At 44.5% G+C, this 23922-nt stretch overlaps 1 protein-coding gene across 3 annotated transcripts in view; it reads left to right on the top strand.

Moving 5' to 3' along the window:
• Nucleotides 1-23639, top strand: part of ETV6 (ETS variant transcription factor 6) — a 221109-nt gene extending 197470 nt beyond the window's left edge. For 2 of the 3 annotated variants that reach the window (XM_063075648.1, XM_063075647.1), the window contains exons 5-8: nt 3367-3912; nt 16981-17123; nt 18452-18552; nt 23183-23639. In XM_063075648.1, coding sequence (XP_062931718.1) covers nt 3367-3912; nt 16981-17123; nt 18452-18552; nt 23183-23288 — 896 coding nt within the window. In that variant the 3' untranslated portion in view covers nt 23289-23639. The remainder of the gene's footprint in view (nt 1-3366; nt 3913-16980; nt 17124-18451; nt 18553-23182) is intronic. The other variant, XM_063075650.1, reaches the window with a different exon arrangement.
• Nucleotides 23640-23922: the final 283 nt, after the last annotated feature.

Raw genomic sequence — 23922 nt, 5'->3', positions numbered from 1 at the left:
TGTTTGCTGAGTTTCTTGGATTTTTAAGTTTGTTGTTGATGATGATGTTGTTATCAAATTTTGGATAATTTGGCTGTTATTTTTTCTTTTTCTTTTTCTGGCCCCATTCTTATTATACTCTCCTTCTTGGACTCCAATTATATGTGTTTTAGACCATTTGATATTGTTCCACAGGTCACTAAGGATTTGTCTGTTGTTTTTAAGTTGTATTAATCTGTCTTCAAACTTACCCCCCCCTTTCTTTTCTCATCTCCAATCTGCTATTAAGTTCATTCAGTCTAATCTTTTATTTCAGGTATTACACTTTCCAGTTCTAGAGTCTTCTTTCTATTTTTTAACTGTTTCCATTTCTCTTCTGACAGTATCTGTTATCACTCAGTGTAGTGTAATCCTGCCCACAACGCCAAGTGTGGAGCTAGGGCTAGGCTCTGGTGCTTACAGACCCCTAGAGTCTGTTCACAAACCCTTCACACACAGGTCTGTGAGCTAGGTAACCAGACAAAATGGTCCTTGGAGACTTGTTTGAAGAAGGAATAGTCTTTATTCAGCACACACATGTTTAGGAGCTGGGCAGTACACAGGAGAAACTCAGAAACTCAACTGCTACTGGCAAAGTCCAAAGAGAAACTGAGCAGCTGCCAGCAGAGTAAACATGTTCTATTTTTAGACTGGAGCTCTCTGCTGGCCAGCTCTGCTAACTAACTGCAGAACACACAATAGCAATTAACTAAAAAGATACATGGGTGCACATGTGCACTAACTCCACCCACACACAACTTGTTTACAAAGAATTAAGAATGTGCTGCTTGACCCCCCAAGCATACCTGAGCCAGGGAGCCTGACTAAATTATCCTATTTTCTCAGCACTCATTATGACCATCATTTCCTTTAAGTGCCTGAACTTATTTATAATAGCTGCTTTAAAGTAATTTTTTGCTGAATCTAATATCTAGATTATCTCAAGGTCTGAGATAGACAGACCTTTTTATCATGGATAACATGTTTCTATTTCTTCTCATGTCTAGAAAGTTTTTGTTGGATACCAAACAACATAGATAACACATTATAGAGACTCTGTATTAAGTTAGTTTTGCCTTTAGCCCTCAGCCAGATCCCTTTGTCTTGGAGCATAGCCATTACCCCTAAGGTGTGGCCCTTCGGGGGTAATGGACAGCCTGAGGCATTTATCTAACTTGATGAGATTCAAACTCGAACTCTGTCTCTACTGCAGTAGCCAGAAGCTGAGATTTCTGCTCATGTCTTTTGACCATGCAACTGTTGCTTTTCACTGAACTTGTTAGCATCTCCCCTGCACATGTGCTGTTTAGGAGTCAGACAAGAATTTGAGAGAACTTTTACCAATTTAGTGACTATTCCCTATAAGGCTCTCTCCTTTGTGGGATTTGACATCCTTCAATTTTCTGCCATTCTGACAGCTACATACTCATCTTCTGACATCTCAAGCAACTTTCTGTACATCTTCTAACTGCCCGATGCATGGACTGGGGAGTGCCCTCGGGGGAAAGCTGTGCAAGTATGGATCTCACTCTGTGCAGGGCCCTTCTTTCAAGAGTAAAATCCCCTTTGGATTTTGTCTGGTTTTGGTCACTCTTAAGAATCTTCAAATAGTTTTTTACATGTATTTTATCCAGATTCTATAATTTCTATCTGTAAAAAGGTTAGTGTAGTATAAGCTACTCTGCCATTGTTGAAATTGGAACTCCTCCTCTCCTTTATTAGACAAGTGGTAGCGGATCACAAATACTTCATCTTGCTTTTCTTATCTAATCATAGAGCCTGGACACCAGTCCTTAGCAAAATTTTGAGATACTCTCCATTCCTTTTTACAGTTGCATAGTACTCCATTCTTTAGAGATATACTATAACCTATGAAACCAATTGCTTACTGATAGCTATTCCAATAATTAAGCACTTTTGAATTTGTGGCAACAGGTTACAAAATAAACCCTTCAAGGACATATCTTTTAATGTCATGAACAGTAGTTCTTTTGTCCACCATCTTATGTGATAGCTGAGATCTAATGAAATTTTAAAAGAGGAAACACATCTTCATTTTCTTGTTAACCCTGCCTAAAACTTGAAGAAACCACCACCTCTGTCTCTGTTTACTGATCTGTCAGATTCCCAGATCCCCTTCATACAGATATTGTCTTAATGGACAAAGGTGATATTTTTGATTTGCTTTACTTAGAACCATGGACAAGTCTTTGAGTGGAACAGGGACCAGCAAACATGCACATCTTTTTGGCAAAACAGTTCTGGGACCAGACATGGCCAGAGAGACCTCATTGAGATGGGTGTGGAGACGTGTAGAAAGCTCCATTTTTGTGGCACATCCCTATCCTTCTGAGCCTTAGGAGGGACACCCGGAGCCACATGTGTGCTGGCCCATACCTTGACCCTCCTTCTAGAGCTACTCCTGTTGCTGAGCTGTGTACACTTCTGATGTTGTCCTTGCTCAGATGTCACCAGCTTGATATTTCAAGTGGGGTGGGGTGGAGGGTGGTTCGGGGTATCCATCCATCCTTATTCTTACTTACCTCTACCTGTCTCTGAGCATTTGTTGGGTCTGTGCTCCTAAAAGTTCTTTCACGTACAACAAGATTGTCATTACATAAGTTAGGGCCTCTGTCCATGCTTAGAGTAGGTTTTGATGTGACTTTGTGCCCCGGTTTTTGTGAAGCAAAGTGACAGGTATTGTCATGAGTGCACAGATTCTAGAATCTGACCAGAGTCTGGTTCTAATCCCCACACAGCTGCATGACCGTGGGTGAGTTGCTTAACTTCTTAATGCCTCGGTTCTGTCATCTGTAATATAGGTGCAGTAGTGGGATCTCCTGCTTAGAAGTGTCATAAGATTTAAGCAATAAAATCAAGTACCTAGGATATAGTCATTGTTAATCATTATTATCATTGTTAGCATTATCATTAATGCCAACAACTCCTAGAAGTAGAGAATATGAAAATTTGGTTGTGAAAATATAAGTCAATGAAAGCATCTAGAGGGAGATTCCTAAGGACCTTTCTGACTCCGAAAGCTACACAGAAGAGTCAAGTGAGAGGAGGATAAAGAGTGGAAGGAAGTTTGGCTTCATTGTTTTATAAACCACTGAAAGGCGATTCATGATATGTTTGTAGACGCTCTTAGCTTGTCTAGTGGTAGGAAAATAATTTCAATATGTACATTTTAACTTTTTTTAAGCAGTGAGAGAGACACCCTGCATCCTGGGCAGAAAGGCACTACGTGCACCTAACACCTTCTGCTGTGTCTTGCTTGAGTGCCTCAGTGAGGTCCCTGTCCTGCCAGTTCACTGGGGTCTGTGACTCTCTCCTTCTGCCCCACAGATAACTGTGTCCAGAGGACCCCCAGGCCATGCGTGGAGAACGTGCACCACAACCCTCCCACCATTGAACTGCTGCACCGCTCCAGGTCCCCCGTCACCACGAACCACCGGCCTTCCCCCGACCCCGAGCAGCGGCCCCTCCGGTCCCCCCTGGACAACATGATCCGCCGCCTTTCCCCAGCCGAGAGGGCCCAGGGGCCAAGGCTCCACCAGGAGAACAACCACCAGGAGCCCTACCCTCTGTCCGTGTCTCCCATGGAGAATAATCACTGCCCGCCGTCCTCTGAGCCCCACGCGAAGCCAGCCAGCCCGCGGCAGGAGAGCACGCGAGTGATCCAGCTGATGCCCAGTCCCATCATGCACCCTCTCATCCTGAACCCCCGGCACTCCGTGGATTTCAAACAGTCCCGGCTCTCGGAGGACGGGCTGCACAGGGAAGGGAAGCCCATCAACCTCTCTCACCGGGAAGACCTGGCCTACATGAACCACATCATGGTGTCCGTGTCCCCGCCGGAAGAGCACGCCATGCCCATCGGGAGAATAGCAGGTGAGTGAGTGTCTCCTCAGCGCCCGCAGCCAGCCTCGCTCCGTGCCCAGGCGGTGCCCTCCGAGGCCTGGGGAGGGCACGTGGAGGCTTCTGCCCGGATGAGGCGAAATCCCTAACGGCCTGCTGAATGAGCCGCTGGGATGGGGTGGTCGTTGACCCTCAGAAATGTTACAGAACAAATGTCCTGCATCCAGCTTAGAGGAGAGTCACGTCAGAAGCATGGCTAAGGGAAAGCATTGAAAATAAAAGGTTTAGGAGCATGCTCATGGCCCTTCTTGAAGTTTCCAGCAGCTAATTAACGACCAGGCACAGCATAAAGAACCTTTGTCTCAGATTCAGGCCTGTAGTTCCCGCCTACAGGCAGTACCTCAATGTAGCCTTCACCTTGGGAGGCGGGAGGAGAGGAAAATAGGTATTGGAGGCAGGTGTTGCTGGGTCATTTGGACAGAGGAAACCACCCCCCAATTTTTCTTTTTTATGATGACAAGCCCAAATTTGCTTACCTAAGGCAAGAAACCAGTAGAAACCAGTGAAAAAAATCTATACACTATATTTTTGCTGGTGTGTCTGTAATTTGCATGAAATCATTCCCTGGAAGTTTAATCCTCTAACCATTTGACAAGGTTAGCTCTTTTCCCAGAGCAACTCTCCACTCGTGAGACATTTGTTGAGTACCTACCATGTGCAAATAAATGCAACAGGAGTAGGGGATACATAGCCGATTTAACTCACGGTATCTTTTTCCTTAAGGAATTTAGAATATCGTGGGAGAGACAAAAGTAAAAGCCTAAGATATAGGGCAGAATGAAATAAGTCCTATGTCCCATTCATTCAGTGTACAAGCATTCATTGAGCATCTACTGTGTGCCAGAATAATAAAGGGCTGTGGAAGCAAAGTGGAAGGAAGAGGCATTTTGACTGAAGGACCCAAGAACGGCCCTGCAGGGGATACTCGGTACTGAAATGATTATGCTTTCCATAGTGGGAGGGGGCCTGGAGGCAGGAGAGGACAGACTTATCCAGGGAACAGTGAGAAATGCCCCTTTCTCCATGAGCTGATGCCCCAGGACAGACCTTGCTCAGACCACCAGCATGCAGCTGTGCTCATAACAACATAACGACAGGTTCTCACTCCCACAGGCCCACTGTGCCTCTGCCTCGACTCATTGTCCCTTTTTTATTGGTCATTTGTTTCCAGATTTTTCACTGGCCCCAAGTGCACCTCCAGTGTTGCCTCGATTTTATTGTTATAAGTAACTTACCTCAGGGATGTTGAATCAAAAAAATAAAATGGCGAATTAAGATGACTATGTATTTAAAAAGCTGTGAAAAACGAAATGATACGTTTGGGATTCAATCTTAAGGGATGCGGCAGGGTCGTGGGGTGGGAATGAGTGGAATATACATGAGGTCAGCCATGAGCTAACCGATGGTCACATGGCTGGGGATGGACACATGGGGTTCACGTTATTGTTCTCTGTACTCTTATACAGACAGTAGATTTTTTTTAATAATAAAAAGGAAAAAAAAAAGAAACTGGGGAAAAAAGGAACGGGCGATAAAGAAGCAAAGAGCTTAGGCAAAACTTGTGAACTTCCCCAGATAACTGGAGAAAGAGGATGGGGTCCGTGTATTGTTGTGAATAATATAAAAGACCTGTCTTGGGCTTCCCAGGCCAAGACCCTTCTTGTCTATACATACCTGTCCTGTCTTGTTGCTTGCATGGTGTGTACAGCAGTGCTTGACATGTTGCAGATACTTCTTACTTGTCTATAATTCTCAGGACAGCTCTCTGAGGCAGCTTATTACTGCTATATTCATTTTATGTGGACAGGTCCCTTGCACAGGGGAAACCATGGAGGAAACAGAGCCCCAGCAAGGCAAAGGCCTTTGCCCAAGGTCAGATAGGGGCTGGGTGACCGGGTCTACGGGACAGTCCCTGCTGCCCCCTTGGCTGCTGTCCGTAGTGCTGCCCTGGTGAAGTCTGGCCTCGGTGTCAGGATCTGTCAAATCCACCTCTGTGACACAGACTTTTGGGAATCTGAGATAAGACCATAAATCAAGAGGCATAAATTGTTTGGCCTGAAGGAGTTAATTTTCCCTATTTAGTAGGTTGTAAATTTTAACATATTAGTCTCGTAAAATTATACCACTGTTTTTCATCTTATGCCTGAACATCAGAGTTGTTTGGCAGTGGGTGCAGTCCCCCTGGTTCAGAAGCTGGTGCCACCCGCATTGCGAGCCCTGGTGTGTGTGGACTCCCCCTCTCTTTTGAACACACAGAGAGGAGGAATCTCTGATGTTCTCTATGGCTCTAGGAAGGCAAATATTCATGTAAAATAGCCCCAGGGCCCAGGTCTTTTGGGGAATGCATTAACTCCCTCAGTATGACAGAGTCCCCTAAGACTGATTATTAATGCTCTGATGGTATGTTCAAAAGTGTTTAAATCTCCAGCTGTATGTATTTACTAATATAACCAAATCCAAGATTAACTAATTTAACTGAAAGGCATTGTTTTTCTTAGGAGTGAAATGAGAGAATTGGACTGGATGGTTTCTAAGGTTCCTTCCAGCTCTGCAAGTCTGTGCTCTAACACTTTGTCTTGATTCCACATCCCTAGGTTCCTTTTTCTTTTAGGGTACCCCTGCTTCTCTACCCCAACCCTTCTGGTCTTACTTGGCTACTCAGATGCTTGTATAATTGATTCTATTTATGTAAGGTAGAATTCATTGCATGAGTCCTATACACAGTGTAAAGTTGTATCATTACTGAACAGCCATAAAAAGCCTTTAAATCTCTATAGAGCAGCTGTTAGATGGATGAGAAAACTTAGTTTCTTTTTAAATAAGTACAGCACAGAAAGAAATGGTGCTGCCGAATGTCACTGATGAGTACCAGCGCTGGAGAGTATAGATGGAAAGACTACTCATGAAAGTGGATCAAAACACAAAGCCAAGCTCTTGCCACTCAGGTGTAATTTGCCCAGGTACACTAGGATGCTTGTGTTTGGACGCCTTCTATGTTTAAGCTACTGTTCTGCATTCTTGCGTGGGTGAGGGCAGGTTCAAGAAGATGTAAGACACAGTGTATATCTAGAAAGAGCTGGGCGCCGGTAGATATAAAAGTGAAGCGTGTGATGTACGTCTTAGAAGGGCTCCTATTAGGTACAGTAGGAAGTCGGGGATGTCAGGTAACACTGCATGGGGGGGTAGCTTTCGGCTGTGTTTAGATGAATGCTTAGAATAGAGGCAAGTGGAAATTAGATCCAGGTGGAGAAAATTTCCAGGAGCCAAGCAAGGTAGGGCCCCGTGTATTTTTTCTATTTCAAGTAGAAATGTAAATCCAAGAGTCCAGGTCTGTCCTGGTCAATTAAAAATCCATCATTTCTTATAAGTTCTTTTGGAGTTTTTTTCCACTTTTCAATATCTCTAAAGTTGGGATACATCACACAAGACATTACATGCAAAGCATGACAGTTTACTTACGTATAATCAATAAAGAAAATTCAGTAGGTGGTTGACAGGTTAAATACAAACCACAAATGAGATCCATTTAAATATAACATGTAGCTTATTTTTAAAGGTGTCACCTACTTTTCAAAAGATAAGAAGGACTGCTATTAAGAGTTTAACCAGTTGGAATGGCCAGCACTTAAGGGAGAGAGTTTAACACAGAACAAGACAAGATCCCTGGGTTCTGTCTTTTATTGAGTAGCCAATGGTGTGTGTAACAACGAGCAAGTTACTTCTTTCTGAGCTTATTTTCTATTTATTATCTTTAGGAAAGGATTGCTGGGAGACAAGAGGGGTGGCGGAAAGCATCTGTCAATCTTCTCAGACTTTACCTAACAAAAGTTTTACTGGCTTGTGTCCTGCTGGTGTGTTTCATAGCCAGAGTAATAGGCCTTGTGCACCTGTAGGTGGATGAGGCGTGACTCTTAACGATGCTGTGAGTCATGTTTTTAGTATGTGTTGAAATTCCTTCTTAGGACTAGATGATTTCAAAGCTAGAAGGGCCTTTTACAGATGAAGGAACTGAGATTCAGACAGGTCAAGAACCCAGCCTCGAACTTCTGTCCAGCTTTCTTCCCAAAATGTTTGTTTTCTTCTGGCCTTGGACTCTCAAGCAGGAATTGGAAACTATGGCCCATGGGCCAAATCCAGCCACCACTTGCTTTTGTAAATTCTTTTATTGCAAAGCAGCCACACTAATTTATTTAGTATGGTTGGTGTCTTCATTCATGTTACAGTAGCAAAGTTGAGCAGTTACAGAGATTGCATGGCCAGCCAAACCTATAATATCTACTCATTGGCCCTCTACAGAAAAAGCTTGCTGCCCCCTGCTTTACCACATTGTTGCCTTGTGGGGTCCGGATGCTGGGTTATAGACATAATGTAGGATGCAGATGTAGAAAACACTGTCCCTGCTCTCAAGGAATCGCTTGCATTCTGGATGATGAGGCATGTCTGAGACGTGTTAAAGGTACACTAACGAGTGGTGTAAGAGTAGACAGGTTCTGGACTGCAGGCTGTGTTTGCAGACCCACCCAGAATAGTTACAATAACATCATTAACATAAATAAAATGCGGCTAAGAGAAATCATTTCTTTATACATTTGAATTATGTAGTTCTTCATTCATTCATTTATTCAAAAATGATCATGCATCTACTATGCACCAAGCATTGTTCTAGGTGATAGGGGTACAGTGTCTGACCTAAGGCAGTACCCCTGTTGTGTGACACCATCAAACAGACTAAGTTCCCATTCTGGTTTTAAATACAGTCAGCTAAAACTTTTTTTATTATTATTATTGTGGTAAAACATATATAACATAAGAATTTCCATTTTAAGCATTTTTAAACATATGATTGCATGGAATTAATTACATTCACAGTGCTGTGTAACCATGATAGACGGCTAAATCTCAAGGGAAGTTTTTTAAGTTATTTTGGTTTTCTCTTAAAGTTTTTTAATTTCATTTAAACCTGAGCTGCCAGATTTTCTGTCTGCTTGTCCCTTCCTTGGTTTTAATCCAAAAATCTGCTGAGGAATAAGATTCATTGGTAAACCGAGAGTTCTTTTATAGTCCATTCCCAGCCCCTCATTCACTACACAAGTCTGTGGGACTTCAGAAGTCTGTACCGATTTGGTTGGTCAAAGTCCATGACCCACCCAAATAGAGAATATTTTCTTTCTTATGTTTATCTCCCAACTTTTGCCAAAGTCTCTCTATCTTCTTTGCAAACATGAACTTCTTTCTGGTTTGTGAGGCTGTCATTGACCGGTTGGTTCACCAGTCCTACCGCAGATAAGACAAGAACCCAGCTCAGGGTCTCCTCACCCCCTACCCTCTCATAACCCTCTTCACGGCAGTCTTTCAGATCCTTAAAGGCAGTCTTTTGGGATCTTAAAAATATGTTTATTAAATATCAAGTTTACGTCTTTAACAGAACCACAAAGATTCTAACCAGGGACACATCAAGTCTCCTGTGCTGCTTATTTGCCACCTGACCAAAACAACGAAAGTTCTCGATTTGGTTTATATTGACTGGATGAGATATATACACAGTGAAATTCAGTTTGGAAGCCTCTACTCTTAAGTCAGATGGAGAAAAAGAAGCTAGAAACTCCAGGGAGACATTTGGAGGCTCATCTGCAGGGGCTTCGAGGAGCAGAAGTCACTCTGTATTCTGACCTCCTGCTTCTGTCTCTACTTCCTCCGCAGAAGTGTTTAGTGCTGGTGAAATCAGTTCCAAATGAAGCTCATGGACTTGAGCCTCAGGGGCAGCCCTGAAGGCCAAAAATGAAGTCTAAAGGGACTCGTATGACAATGATGGGACAAGTCCCATTCGTGGGCCTTGCTGGTAAGGTGTGGAGGTGTGCATACGTGTGTGTGTATCTTTGCACACATGTGTGTTTGTGTAGGTATCTGTGTTTGCAAGAAAGAAAAGACAGGTTGTGGGATGTCTCCATGAGCCTGAAGGATTCCAGGTTTTTAGCACCAACTGAAAGAGTTGCTTCCTCCTGCCCTGTCTTAGGGAGGTGACCTTCTATAGGCCCTGCAGCCCAGAACACTCTAGAGCTCCTGGCGCAGGGTCTAATTGACAGACAGCCTGAGCTGTTCCTGGGGAAGCAGTGTGGGCCTATGGCAAAAGTTTGGACTTTGGAGTCAGCAGGATTTGAATCCAGTTCCCAAGAAGAGGTGCTTAATGTTCCCAAAGCCTCCTTCCCTGTCTGTAATGTTGAGAATACCCATTTCTGGGCACTGTTGACTGTTGAGACAACACAGTGGATATATTAGCACAAGTGGGATAACTACTAAATGTCAGTGTCCCTGATACTAACAGTTAGCTCTGCTTCACTGCAGAGCTACCATACACTGGATCTAAGGGGGAATGAGGGGAGGGTGTGGGTACAGCCAGGACGGCTGCCCCCCAGAGCTGGCACAAAGGCATGCGCATGGCACTTCTGTTTCAAGCGATGCTAACTGCAGAGTGCTGCACTTCAAGGCCACCCTAGCTTCCTATGTCCTTGGAGATTTACTTCTGTGCCTCTTCTTCACCTCCTTTGATGCTTTGCCTGATGTCCGTGTTAGGAGGAGATGGATAAGATGGTGGCAAGGGCCTGATGAGCTTTGGGGAGGGGAGGATCTGTCACTCCCACAGGAATACGCCAACCGGCTGAGTCACTGCACTTTATTTTCAGTGGGAATGACTGAGACATCAAAGAGCCCTGAAAGAAAAGGGCATTTCAGGACAATATTTTTAAAAGATAAAGCAGGAACAGCACAGTGGCTGGGGGGAGAACAGTAGAAGAAGCTGGAGGAGACTGGTAATTCCAGTTTGCTTAAGGGTGCACACTGCTGTCCTGCAGTGTCCCTGCCTCTGCAGACCCTAGAGTGAGTTCCCAGGCTGACCCACACCTGAGCAGAGAAGAGTCTAGGGCGGCATCCAGCTGTAAGACTCTAGTGTCAGAGACCAGTGTGTCCCGGTCTTCTCCACACCTTATGCAATTGGATATGAAAAGGTCTAGCCTCGTTTGCAGACATGGTTCCTCTGTCCCTGGTGAAGCCAGGAAGCACAGATTTGTATTCTTTGCTTCCGCCTCTCCTTCCTCCAGTGTGCCCCGGTGCACATATGGTTTCTGTTTTCCTAGCCACAGCAAGCACATGCACTTGCCCATTGTAAACACCTCTGCGTATCAACCCAGAGTTAGCCGCACTGGATTTATCAACTTTCTGCTTCTGGGGAGTGGCTGATCTAGAATGGAGAAGGAAAAGACAAGACTGGGGGCAGATGGTCCCTGAATGTCGTTAAGCCCATGTTTCTATAAACAGAGTTTCTCAACCTCAGCACTCTTAATACTTGGGCCAACTAATTCTTTGCTGTGAGGAGTTGTTCTGTGCATTATACATTATTTTAGCAGCATCTCTGGCCTCTACCCATTAGATGCCAGTAGCACCCTCCATCCCAGTTGTGACAACCGGAAATGTCTCCAGATATTGCCAGATGCGAAATCTCTATCCACCTCCACCCCTGTTTAGAGCCACTGCTGTAAAGCATAGTAGCAACTTTCCATTTTGAATGTTACTTTACCTGTTTTGTTGCTGAACTTGAAATAAATTTATTAATTCTTAGGTAATAAATTTTAAAAAATTAAACAGGGACACTCGTCTTCTCTCTATTGGTATTTACACCCATGGAACTCTGGTTTACAGACAATATACTTAAGACAATATAAAATGACTTTCTTAGAGGCTTTCCTGAAATTTAAATTAACCACCATCATTAAGCTTTCTCTTTGTCAAGCACTTGACTTGCCTACTCAAATTTTTTAAATACCAGTTTTGTCTAGCATGGTTTTTTTCTTTAGAAACCATGTTGGTTTTGTGTGAATTGCCATCTTTTTAGGACCTCTGCTCTGTGAGTTTATACAATGAATCTCTGGTAGGAGACAGATGTGGGAATGAAAATATTTCTCCTTAACCACAGGAAGGGATTTTTTACAATGCCTTTTAGCTGCAGATACCCAGCGTACCTCACCCAGCAAGAAAGAGAGAGAACTTGCTTTGTACAGTTCGAAAATGGCACTTTACTCCAGCTAAACCCTTTATAAACTTCTTCTCGTGGAAGAGACAACCCAAATAATGGACATTTCTTTAAAATACCCACATGCCTTGATATAGAAGAAAGCCCTTTAGTTTAAGAGAAACACATTTAAAATGAATACTTTGTGATACAAAAAATATTTTTTACACATGCATGTTCAAGTGCTTCGTAGTGGTATCAATAGTGCTATAAAAGCCACTTGTACTCTGAGCTGGAAATAACTGCTTTATGCCACAAAATTCCTGTTGCTACCTCCATTTGTAACTGAGTAATTCAATATGTCTTGAATGTCAACATTTTTATTACTCAGCTAAGGTTGGCTTTGCTGGATTAAATGTCATTTAAAATGATCAGTTGGCAGCTTGTTTGGGGTTGTTTTCATATTTATGAAAGTAAAGGTTTGCAAGATGCAAATGTCCTTGAAGCTTACAGGTACAGTCTGCTCTCTGGTAAGCCCTACCTTCATTTGCCATCCAAAGAGTAGATAACATTCTAGATCCCATTTGGATGCATCTGCAAAACCAACATGGTACCCCAGTGCTGGTTAAGCCCTCACTTGGAGAAGTGGTCTGGTTCACATTTCACTGTTTTATAAGAAATAGGATGTACCATGACAGCAAAAGAGAAGTGACAGAGATAATGCAGCAAAAACCCTTGTGCAGATGGGGATGGGAGAGGAACCACCCACTTTAAGTTTCAGCTCCGCAGCCGGCCTCTGACTGGAATGCCCCCTGCCTAGAGCTGAGAGGACAGCTGGTGTATCACCCATCTTCATGCAAACAGAAACTGTCTTTATATCAAACTGTAAAAGACAACCAAGTGGTTTCTTTTCTTTTTTTTTTTTAAAGATGACCGGTAAAGGGATCTTAACCCTTATCTTGGTGCTGTCAGCACCACGCTCTCCATAGTGAGCCAGCCGGCCATCCCTATATAGGATCCAAACCCACGGCCTTGGTGTTATCAGCACCACACTCTCCCTAGTGAGCCAGCCGGCCATCCCTATATAGGGATCCGAACCCACGGCCTTGGTGTTATCAGCACCGCACTCTCCCAAGTGAGCCACGGGCCAGCCCTCCAAGTGGTGTCTTTATTGCTAAATTTTATTAAAATGAACATACTAGAGAATCACATTTCCAATCCAGAGGAATCCAAAGGTGTCATCAGCCTTTTTGCAATGAAAATGACTGTGACCGTGTACAGGGACAAGGGGGGTGGTTATGTGAAAACCACCTTTGTTTCTTATAATTTACTCGCATCTTATATAATAATGTTGAGTTTTGTCAGATGTTCTCCAGTTGGAAGAGATTGTAGGAAATTAAAATGTATCTGCCATTTAATGGTAGAACAAAAACTGAACAGTTAAACCATACCTCACTTCTTATCTTAGTCTGTTTGGGCTGCTGTAACAAAATACCATAAACTGGGTGGCTTATAAATAACAGAAATTTATTTCTCACAGTTCTGGAGGCTGGGAATTCCAAGATCAAGGGGCTGGCAGATTCAGTGACTGGTGAAGGCCCATTTTCTGGTACATTGACGGCACCTTCTTGCTCTGTCCTTATGTGGTGGAAGGGACAAGGGGTTTCTCAGGTCTCCTGTATAAGAGTGCTAATCCCACTCATGAGGGTGGAGCCTGTGTGACCTGATCACCTCCCAGAGGTCCCATCTGCTAACACCATCACCTTGAGGGTTAGGATTTCAACATAAGAATTTGCGGGGACAGGAACACTTGGACCACAGCAGTTCTCTGTTTGCTGTTTGGAGTGAAAGTGATACAAGACCAGGAGGTACCCTGAGGGGTAAAGACACTGGCCTAGAAGGAGCTGAATAGGCATTTCTCAAAGGAAGATGTGCAGATGGTCAACGGATACATGAGAAAATGCTCAGCATCACTCAGCATCAGGGAAATGCAAATCAAAACCTCATTGAGATATCATCTCACCCCAGTGAGACTGGCCAGTATCAAAAAGATAGAGAATAACAAATGCTGGCAAGGATGCGGAGAAAGGGGACCCTTCTACATTGCGGGTGGGACTGTGAATTAGTGCAGCCATTATGGAAAACAGCATGGGGTTTCCTCAAGCAACTACAGATAGAACTGCCACATGACCCAGCGATCCCGCTGCTGGGTGTATACTCAAAGGAATGGAAATCGTCATGTCAAAGGGACACCTGCACTCCCAGGTTTATCACAGCTGTATTTACAGTAGCCAAAAGTTGGAACCAACCTAAACGTCTATTGTTGGACAACTGGATAAGGAAATTGTGGTATATCTACACAATGGAATACTACTCAGCCATGAAAAAGAATGAAACTCTGTCATTCACAGCAACATGGGTGAACTTAGAGAAAATTGTAAGTGAAATAAGCCAGGCACAGAAAGAGAAACGCTGCATGTCCTCACTCGTAAGTGGGAGCTAAAAAAAATTTTTTTTTAATTTTTGAAAAAAAGAAAGATAAACAATCTCAATAATTTGTTGAACTTTTAAAAGGAGAACAGAACTGAGGCCACCAGAGGTGGGAAAAGGGGAGGAGGGGTTATTGAGAAACTGGTAAAGCGCCACAAAAAATGATTACGTAATGATTACATTGTTTAATGGTGAATATACTAATTATCCTGATTTAAGCATCACATATTGCACACAGGTATTGATATTCAGTGCTATACCCCACAGGTACATACAATCAATTATGTTTCAATAGATGAGAAAGAAAAAAGTGGACCCTACCAAAAAAAAAAGAAGAAGAAAAGACAGCCTACTTCAAAGCTTTGCCTAGAAACTAGAATCATCGTCTTTCGGGTGTCTTTTCTTTAAATGAGCTAGGTTATTCTCAGTCTGCAGTAGTGTGGCACTGACTTTTCCAGGCGCTCTATGGTGCTTGGATTGGCCCCTGCCCTCTCCCCCTCCTCAGCCCAGCCATCAGGTGGGGTCATAGGAGTGTTGGCCGCTGCTGTTGTTAGAAGGGGGTTCACACACCAGGGCTGTGGCCTGGTTGTTTTAAGGAAGATGCCACTCGTCCTGTTCCAAAACATAACAAATTACACATCACATTAATTTTTAGACACAGATAATAGGGAGGAAAGGATGCATAAGGGATACTAAAGATGTAGGATCATTGCAAGGTTACTGGTAGTTCCTTGAAAGCTTAAGCTTCCCGGAAAATGCCACATTTTATGCCGGTTCCTTTTGCTTTTCAAAGAGAGAGACGGATTTCACAAAGGGTGCACTAAGCAGAGTTAAACTTTGCTCTGGAAAGTCCTAAGATTTTACAGATGTATACCTGTTAACTGGTTTCTGTGAGAATGGCAGTCTCACTGGGCAGCATGGCATAGCGCGGGCTTCGGAGTCACGCAGAGCTTGCAGTCCTGCGGGTCACTCACAACCCTCCCAGCCCCAGCTTCCTGGTCCATAAAACAGGGATAGCAACAGCACCTGCCTGAAAAGGTGGTGTAAGGGTCACATGTAACGACAGCGCCTGCAAATAGCACCCGATAAATATCGTCGCTGTTATTTTTATTACTTTCTCTGCACTTGCATTGTCACTAATACAATAATCCTGTTAAGTAAGTGCTATTCCCATTTCATAAATGATTAAATAGAACCTCAGGGAGATTAAGAAACTTGCCTAAGTGAATTCCCCTTGCCTGACTGAATTCCCCTTGGAAATACACCCCAAAGAAGGGTATATTTCTTTTTCTGCGATGTGAGTGTGGTGCCTCTAAGATATTGCAAGTCTCAGCTGGACACTCCACCCCCAGGTGTGCCATGCCCAGGCCTCACCCATAGTAAGAAAGAGCACATTGTAGTGCAGGAGTCTGGAGTTCAATCCCAGTGACCTCAGGCAAGTTCAGATTAGAAATAACACATGTAAAGCAACGAGGCGTTCAACCATCGATCTTCCACCACCAACCATCCTGGCTCATGCTTATCAAAAGTAGGTACTCCCAGATCATACAGGGGACACCTGGAAATTGGTGTCTCTTATCCTCATCCGGAGGCCAGTCCAGCATCAGCCAAACCTGGAAGGTACTTGTCTATCTCTACCTACCTAGCAAGGCTCTGATAGAGGGCAAACCACAGACCTTTATAACAAATCCAGAAAGCAGTAGAACGAGGGAAAGGTGTGTGTCACATCTTCTCCTTTAATTTACCCACCCACAGCCATGGCCCACACTGAATCACTTAATAAATAAGTGCTGCCTGACCGAATGATCAAACATCGGTTCTGCAAATAGAGAACATGATTTTTTGCACTGGGTTCCTTTCTACCATGATTCCATTATAATAAATGTTAAAGACCTCCAAAGTATGATATAATGACAATATCTATATTTCTTTTTAAAACCGTGCTAGCCACCGATCCCACAGTCAACGTCACCAGGCCACGTAGTTTTTCTTTTCCCACAGTTTTGCACTCACTGCTCTTTTTTTGCCATGTTTTAGCCCAGCCCAGCCTTCCCATCGTTACCCATTCAGCATCTCCCGCCAACACCCAAATGATCCCTCACCCCCACCATTTTTCACCACGCTGCTCTCTTTGGAATGTCGGGCTCCCCCCCACCTCTGGCCTTCCAGCCTGTTTTTAGCCCACTTGCAGAGCCAGTTCGCTCGCAGTCAGAGCTTGCTCCTTGGCTTTCATGTGGGCTCTGCTCAAATTCAAGTTTTGGTCATGACCATGGGCAACTCCTTTCCTCCCTCTGGGTCGCTGTGTCCTCATCTGTGGAAAGAGGCGCTGGCTGGGATGATCTCCCGGCCTCCACAGGTCAAAGGTCACACTTCTCCAATATGATCACACTTGATGTCTCTGGACCTTAGTTTCCTCACTGTAAAATGAGGAAGTCAGACAATCAGTCCACACTAGGCCAAGGCAGTTACTAGATTCTTTCTGATTCTTGTTGTTAGTGCCCCCACAAGAAGCATTTTCAACAGTGTTTTCTTGCCCTTTTCCTCTGTAGACTGTAGACTGCTTTGGGATTACGTCTATCAGTTGCTTTCTGACAGCCGGTACGAAAACTTCATCCGATGGGAGGACAAAGAATCCAAAATATTCCGGATAGTGGATCCCAATGGACTGGCTCGACTGTGGGGAAACCATAAGGTAAAAGGGCACCAGATACGTGCTCTATAAACTAGCGCCAAAATAAAGTCTTTATCTCAGGACTGGAGGATAATTGTCTGTCTTCTGCTTCCTAAGTCTGCCCATGATTATCTGGTTTATTCCTCACTGGGCAAACAATTAGACAGTTGCAAAGGGAAGGAAATAATTAAACATGCCTCTTTTCATTTGTTACTTAGCCAGGTGCCCATTAACTCGGCACATCCCGGTTTGGTAGGAATAACCCTCACCTCCAGTGCTCTTGACCTAGCCGTGCTGGCACTAGGAACTGGGTGACAGGGAAGTACTGCGAGACTATGCCTCACAAGGGACCTTTGGGAAGTGTCACTTCTGTTCTGCTCAGTTAGAAACTCCCATGTTCATAAAAGCCCATTTCTACATGGAAAATATTTATATTCTGACCATGAAACATCCTCTTTGCAAGCAAATGGTGCAAGAAGTTTGATTGCCCACACAGTCTTCCAAACTGGGAGGAGGGAATGAAATTTAAAACATAAAAGTCTTTTAGAGTAAGGATGACTGTCCAAGTGTACGCATGAAAAAGTGGGTAACTGTGACCTAGGCCAGGCAACGGACAGGTAGATCTGGGGCCAAGCCTGTAGGCGCCGAGGTGGCACAGCCCCAGACCCGCTGAGCAAGGGGTCAGGCAGGCACAGCCAAAGAAGGCAGCCGCGCTCTGGCCAGAGGGAGGAGGCCCTGCTGTGGGCCTTGACCAAATATGGCAGGCCCACCACCAGGCATTGCAGCATGAGTCACCGGGAAAGATCCCCGTGCACGCCCCCATGCTGCCGGAGCCCCAGGGCTCGGACCGCTGCATGCTTGCTTCCAGAACAGGAATTTAAACAACAAAAAAAATCTCTTCCTTAATATGACATACCAGAAGCACAAGTTTGAGAAAGGTCATTGCAACAATAAAAGAAGTTGTGTGGGGGTCAGAAGGTGAAGGATGACCCAAAGACGTGGTGGGGGGGACCCACAGGAAATTCCTCGGGCATAGCAGAGAGCAGTCTGGGCACAAGGAAATACAGGAGGCTGCTGCGGGTTACACTTTATTAGCTGGAGCCCCAGCACTTCTGACAAAGGGTGATTCACCTTCGGAGAAACCCTCGGTGACCATGTGTGAAAAAGCCAAGAGGGTGGGAACGCAGGGGCCCGGATGGCGGCAGCTTAACAGGTAGTGGTCCCAAGCTGGCAGGGCCGTGCAGAGCAGCCGGAGAGCTTTATTTTAATAGCTCCCCCAGTGCTTTTTTTGAGATTCATTTCATTGTGTCTTTGTGCTTTTTTTCTCTCTTCCTCCTTTGAACAAACAGAACAGAACAAACATGACCTATGAGAAAATGTCCAGAGCCCTGCGCCACTACTACAAACTAAACATTATCAGGAAGGAGCCGGGACAAAGGCTTTTGTTCAGGTAGCACTTCCTTTTTCTCCTTTCCTTCTTCTGGGAGGATATTGTTTTCTTTAAATGAGGGGGACAAGGGAGACTGTTAAGGTCTCTGCCTGCCTATCTGAGACCTAAGGCCATCATTGCTACAAATTGGATACCAGGTGCTGGTTTGTTAGGATTTAAGGGAAAAAAATTTACTTTTTTCTTTCTGTTTGTCCTGTAGTAAAGCCAAAACTAAATAAACACAAACTGATTCGCCTTTAAAATAACACAGTGACCAAATAATATTATCTGGTATTGAAATCCGGTGTAGTTAAAGGGAGTAACCAGAGGAACGTTGTCAACGGCAAAGCAAGGAATTAAATCTAGGCTTCCAGGTGACAGCCCTGTAAGCTAGTTTCTGAGCCAGTATTTGTCAAACTGTGGGTAATGACCCGTAGTGAGTCACGAAATAGATTTAACCAATCAGTCACAACTTCCTTTTAATGAAATAGAGAATGGGAGAGGATAGGTTTGAAAATACCAGACTGCATCACATGAAGTAACAGAGACTTGATTCACGAAAATTTTGTTTCAGGTATGTGCATGTGCATGTGCATGTGTGCACATGTGTGTGATGAGTCATGATGTGATTCTTATAATGCGTCGTAGTCAGAAAAGTCTGAAAGCCACTGCACTAGGCATGTCTCTTTCCAGAATTCCTCACAGCTAATGAGTTTCAACCATTTAACCTACCACGAAGACTGTGACTTCAAGTGCTGTGCAAGAGAGGAGGAAGAATTAGAAGAGGAAGAAGGAAGGGTCTAAAAGGCCAGTGAGAAATGCAGAAGTAGACCTCCACACTGGTGGTGATGGACTTGCTGGGACCAAGCGCAGGGTGCGAGGGAGGGAGGTACACAAGCATGACCTTAGTTATGGGTTTGAGCATGTCCGGCTAGGACAAGGGCTACTGCGAGGCTAAGGCTAAGGCTTGGAATCCTCACAGCGCCAATTGTCTAGCTCTTAATCCTGTTCGTGACACCAGTTATAAAGCTAGGCGACCACGCTAGTTGTCACGGCTCTTTTACCTGCCCGTAATCTTGCACCGACTGGACTGATGGTTGAGCTAGGGCTGGGTCTGGAGCTCCCAGACCCCTCAAGCCCATTCACAGACTGGGTCACAAACCCTTCACATGCCAGGCTGGGTCACCAGACCCCTCCATGCAGGTCTATCAGCTAGGCACCCGGCCACACGGTCCTTGGAAGCTGCAGGTCTGGAAAAACATGGCCACGCAGGGCAGGAGGCTGAGGCAGTAAAACACGAGCCAAAGCGGCGCCGCCTTGCCTTGCAGGTGCACTCACTCCACCCACACACACAACGTTACCGAATCACCCTGAACCGGCTCCCAGGCGAGGGGAGCCTGACCAGATTGTTCCATTTTCCCAACAGGGCGCATGGGACAAGATAGAGCGGCTGATGTGACTAGAGATGTGGCTTTGGGATTATCCTTATACAGGTAGAAAATGACACTGTGAGCTCACTGGGATGATAAGTGTTTATTGGAAAGAGCAGAGAAGCTGGGCTTCAGCATTGGGAAGGAGTGGTAACTTAAGAGTAATAAAAATAATTGAGATCTGAAAAAGAAACAGAAAAAGGTTGTTCAAGAAATTGAAACAAAATGGAATGAGTTAAAAAAGAAAATCTCCTTTCTGTAGCTCTGCTGATACCTTCTCTTCTCTTCATCCGTCACCCTAAACTTAGTCACTGGCTTCCTGTTCTTCCCACTCTGTGCTTTTTTCCTGGATGAAATGATCCCATTACATAACTTCATTAATCGCTTCAATGGTTAGACTCTCGAATCGCTATAACCGGCTCTAAGATCTCCCTGAATTTCCAAACTTGAATTTCCAAGAGCTTCTTATAGGACGTGTCCACTTAAGTATCACATTAATATTTCAGACATTACACCTTCAAGACAGACCTTCACATATTAGAAATCCCACCCGGAATTCTTGTTACCCATCTGTGCCTTCACCATTGTTTTAAGTGACCAGCCTCGAAACTGGAGTTATCTTTGATTCTTCCCATATCCAAATCAGTCATCGTGCTGGATTGTCCCTTGGCTATTCGGCACCATTCCCACTCCATTCTGTGTTGCAGGCGCTAGAAACCAGGGAACTACATTTCCCAGCATTTGTGGCCAGAGGGTCCCAGGTTGGAGTCTACCAATGACAAGCACTTTCATGAGATTTGGAAGATGAGAGAAAGGCAAAAGCATTGTTGCTCCCCTGGCAAGGGAAGCTGATGTCTGGACTTTATGATTCACACCAGGACTAATTCAACAATCTCTTTCTACCTCTGGTCACTTCTCTGCCTCCCAAATTTGTAATACACTCTGCCAGCTGCCTACAACACTAATATGATTCCCTATACCAAAAATGTATATCCCTTTAACTTTTGCCTCTTTTAATATATACACCCTCAAGGCCCACCCCAAGTCTGTTGCCCTTTATGAGGCCTCCTGCAGCTGCTCTCACACACATAGATGCGTCCTTCCACCACCTCTCAGGTTCACTTGGCCCTTAACCACACCATAATTTGCATTTTTAACAGTTGTATGTGTGAAGTCTTTCTCTCTACAAGTAATTGTAAGCTCCTGTATTAGTCCATTGTTGTTGCTTATAACAAAATACTTGGAACTGGGTGATTTATAAGAAAACGAAATTTATTGCTTACAGTTTTGGAGGCTTGCAAGTGCAAAGTCCAGGGAACACATCTGCTGGTGGCAACAGTGATCCAGGGGTCTCACATTGCAAGATGGTGGAAGCAGAGAGAAACTAACCTTGCATGTGTTCATCTTTTAAAGCCCCCAGAACCATGCCCCTGACCACCATTTTTAATCCATTCACTAGGCATGGTCCTACAATCTAATCACCTCTTCAAGGCCCCACCTTTCAATTACCATAATAGGATTTCCCACCCTCCACAGTGACAGTGGAGATTAAGCCTGAATGAAGTTGGGGGGCATCCAATCTACAGCAGCTCCTTAGAAGGTAGAGGCTTATATTTTATATAATTCTGCTTTACACTTTACAGAGACTTTCAACAAATGTTTCATGACAAAGCTGGTGTGGAATATCAGAAGCTTAATATGGAAAAGTAGTCAAAAGAGGAAAAGGGTGGTTTGGAGGGCCAGATATAACATATCTGTGGAGTTGGCCTAAAGGGGACCATTGGTAGCTTCAGATGTTGAGGGAGAAGTTTTAGCTAGAGGATAAAAGTAGAAAACAGACGACAGATCCTGCAGATCATACGGCTTGAGAAGTTCAGCAATAAGGGGCAGAAAAGAAAAGCAGTAGTAATCGGAAGGTTCCGAGGGCTTCCAATAAAAGGTTTGCAACAACAACAACAAAAAACAGAGTAGTGCTCTTAGTGAGGAAGAGATTAGTTATTTTTGAGGAAGTGAGTGTTAAAAACCAAGTTTGCCACAAAATGAAATCTTGATGTAAGACCCAGCATGTAATCAAGTGAAGTGCTGAATTGTACCCTTTATGAGGAGCTTAGGTGTTGAGTGAAGGTGGGTTCCAGTATGGACTGGTGCCGTCAAGCAGCTCCTGGACGATGAGGCAGAACCCAGAGAACGAGTGGGACTCAGCTAGACAAAGGGGAGTCAGGAGGGTCCCAGATAAGGCAAAGCCAAGGACTCGCAGAAAGATGTGAGCCATGATTTACATAAGAAAAAACACTGGCAGACTGGAGTGGAGGGTTCATCTTAGCAAAGAGTAGAAAATAAGGGTTTCCTAGGTAAAGAGGGTAGAAGGCCCCAATGGGCAGGCCAAACAGTGCACCCTGGCCTTGGTAAGTGGTCATTGTGGGCTTTCAGACATGGGGTGATGAGGGGAAATGTGTGCTTTAAGATAGTTCATCTGGTGCAGGGCAGAGGGTATGGGAAGGGAAAGGCATGCAGGCACGGAGGGCGGTGGAAAGGGCACTCCCACAGCAAAGGCAGAACGTTTGCAAGCAGGACACCTTCCTGGGCCATGTGAGTTGTGGTCGATACATGTCACTGATGTTATTTCCAAGTGAACCCGTTGAACAAGAAGATCAGGCCTGCTGTATGCCCCAGCTGCAAAGGAAGACAGACTAAAGGGGATGCGTTGCTAGCATTTTGGGTGGATCAGTGATATCATTGAAAAAGATTTTCTTTTTGCCGTTCTAATTTTCCAAAAGCTTTACTAACTTGCCGCGTTATCAAAATTTTCAGTTTAATGTTTAATTGTATCCTTTTGAGTGAAATTCAAGTTTTGAATACCATTCCCCAGGTTCTTGATCTGGAATGGAAATGGATATACACCTCACGTGGTTCGTGGTAAAATGTAACTCTCTAAAAATAAGCAACACAGATAAGGGAGCTGCACCAGGCTTTCCCCATGTGGCCGTACAGTAATGCACACATGGCTGCAGAGGGTCATCCCAATTTCTTTTTGCCACTTTTCAGGCAGTCAGAGGACGGGCTGCCTTTTTCTAATTTGCACGAAGTTAGCATTAATGTCTGGGTTCAGTAGCTCTCCAGCTATATAGGATGACGGGGCCATTCTTTATAGGTTAGAGTTCAAGGTGAAGGCAACTTTAAGAAAATGTAACCTCTTGACTCCTCCGTCTCCTCTTCCAAAGGTTTATGAAAACTCCAGATGAGATCATGAGTGGCCGAACAGACCGTCTGGAGCACCTCGAGTCCCAGGAGCTGGATGAGCAAATGTACCAGGAAGACGAAGGCTGAAGGAGCCTACACGCCACCTCAGCGGCCGGCGGCCAAGGGACCCCTGCCCACCAGGACTGCCGGGGTGTGACGGAGCAGGCGGGCTGAGGAGCTTGGAAAGAAGAAATCCAGAAATGGCAGTGATGCTTCTCTTGCACACCAAGAGGGACCCCAGAGCACCTTAGACAAACCACCCAGCAAAGGCAGGGCTGGAATTCCGGCAGAGGGCACGGGCCTGGGACTCGCCTGTCACGTCTCCTTCTCATTTGGAATCTCTCCATCTGTCACTCCTCTCCCTCACCCTCCCACCTGTTCTTAGCTTCATGGTGTTTTTGTTTTTGTTTTTTTAAAAACATGCAGTTTGACTTTTCATCATTCATATAGGGCAAGACATCTGATGTTGTTTTCCTATGAAAATATATATCTATTATATATATATATTTTTTTTTTGCAAATCTCATAAAGTATGGCAAGCCCAGCGGGTCAGGAAAAAATACTTGTAGAAGGTTCAGGTTCCTGTTTTCCTGCCACGTGGATCAGGTTTGTTCCTGTTGGTGTTGGGTCTCGGCTGAAAAGAAAAAAATGCTTTTAAAGGAGATCGAGTGAAAAGGAGAGTTCTGTCTTTCTCTCTTGCTCTCTTCCCCCCTTGCTCCCC

The sequence above is a fragment of the Cynocephalus volans genome, chromosome 12 (assembly GCF_027409185.1).
Source record: "Cynocephalus volans isolate mCynVol1 chromosome 12, mCynVol1.pri, whole genome shotgun sequence".
In the NCBI taxonomy this organism is placed as follows: domain Eukaryota; kingdom Metazoa; phylum Chordata; class Mammalia; order Dermoptera; family Cynocephalidae; genus Cynocephalus; species Cynocephalus volans.
This window is presented reverse-complemented; position numbering and strand designations above follow the sequence as displayed.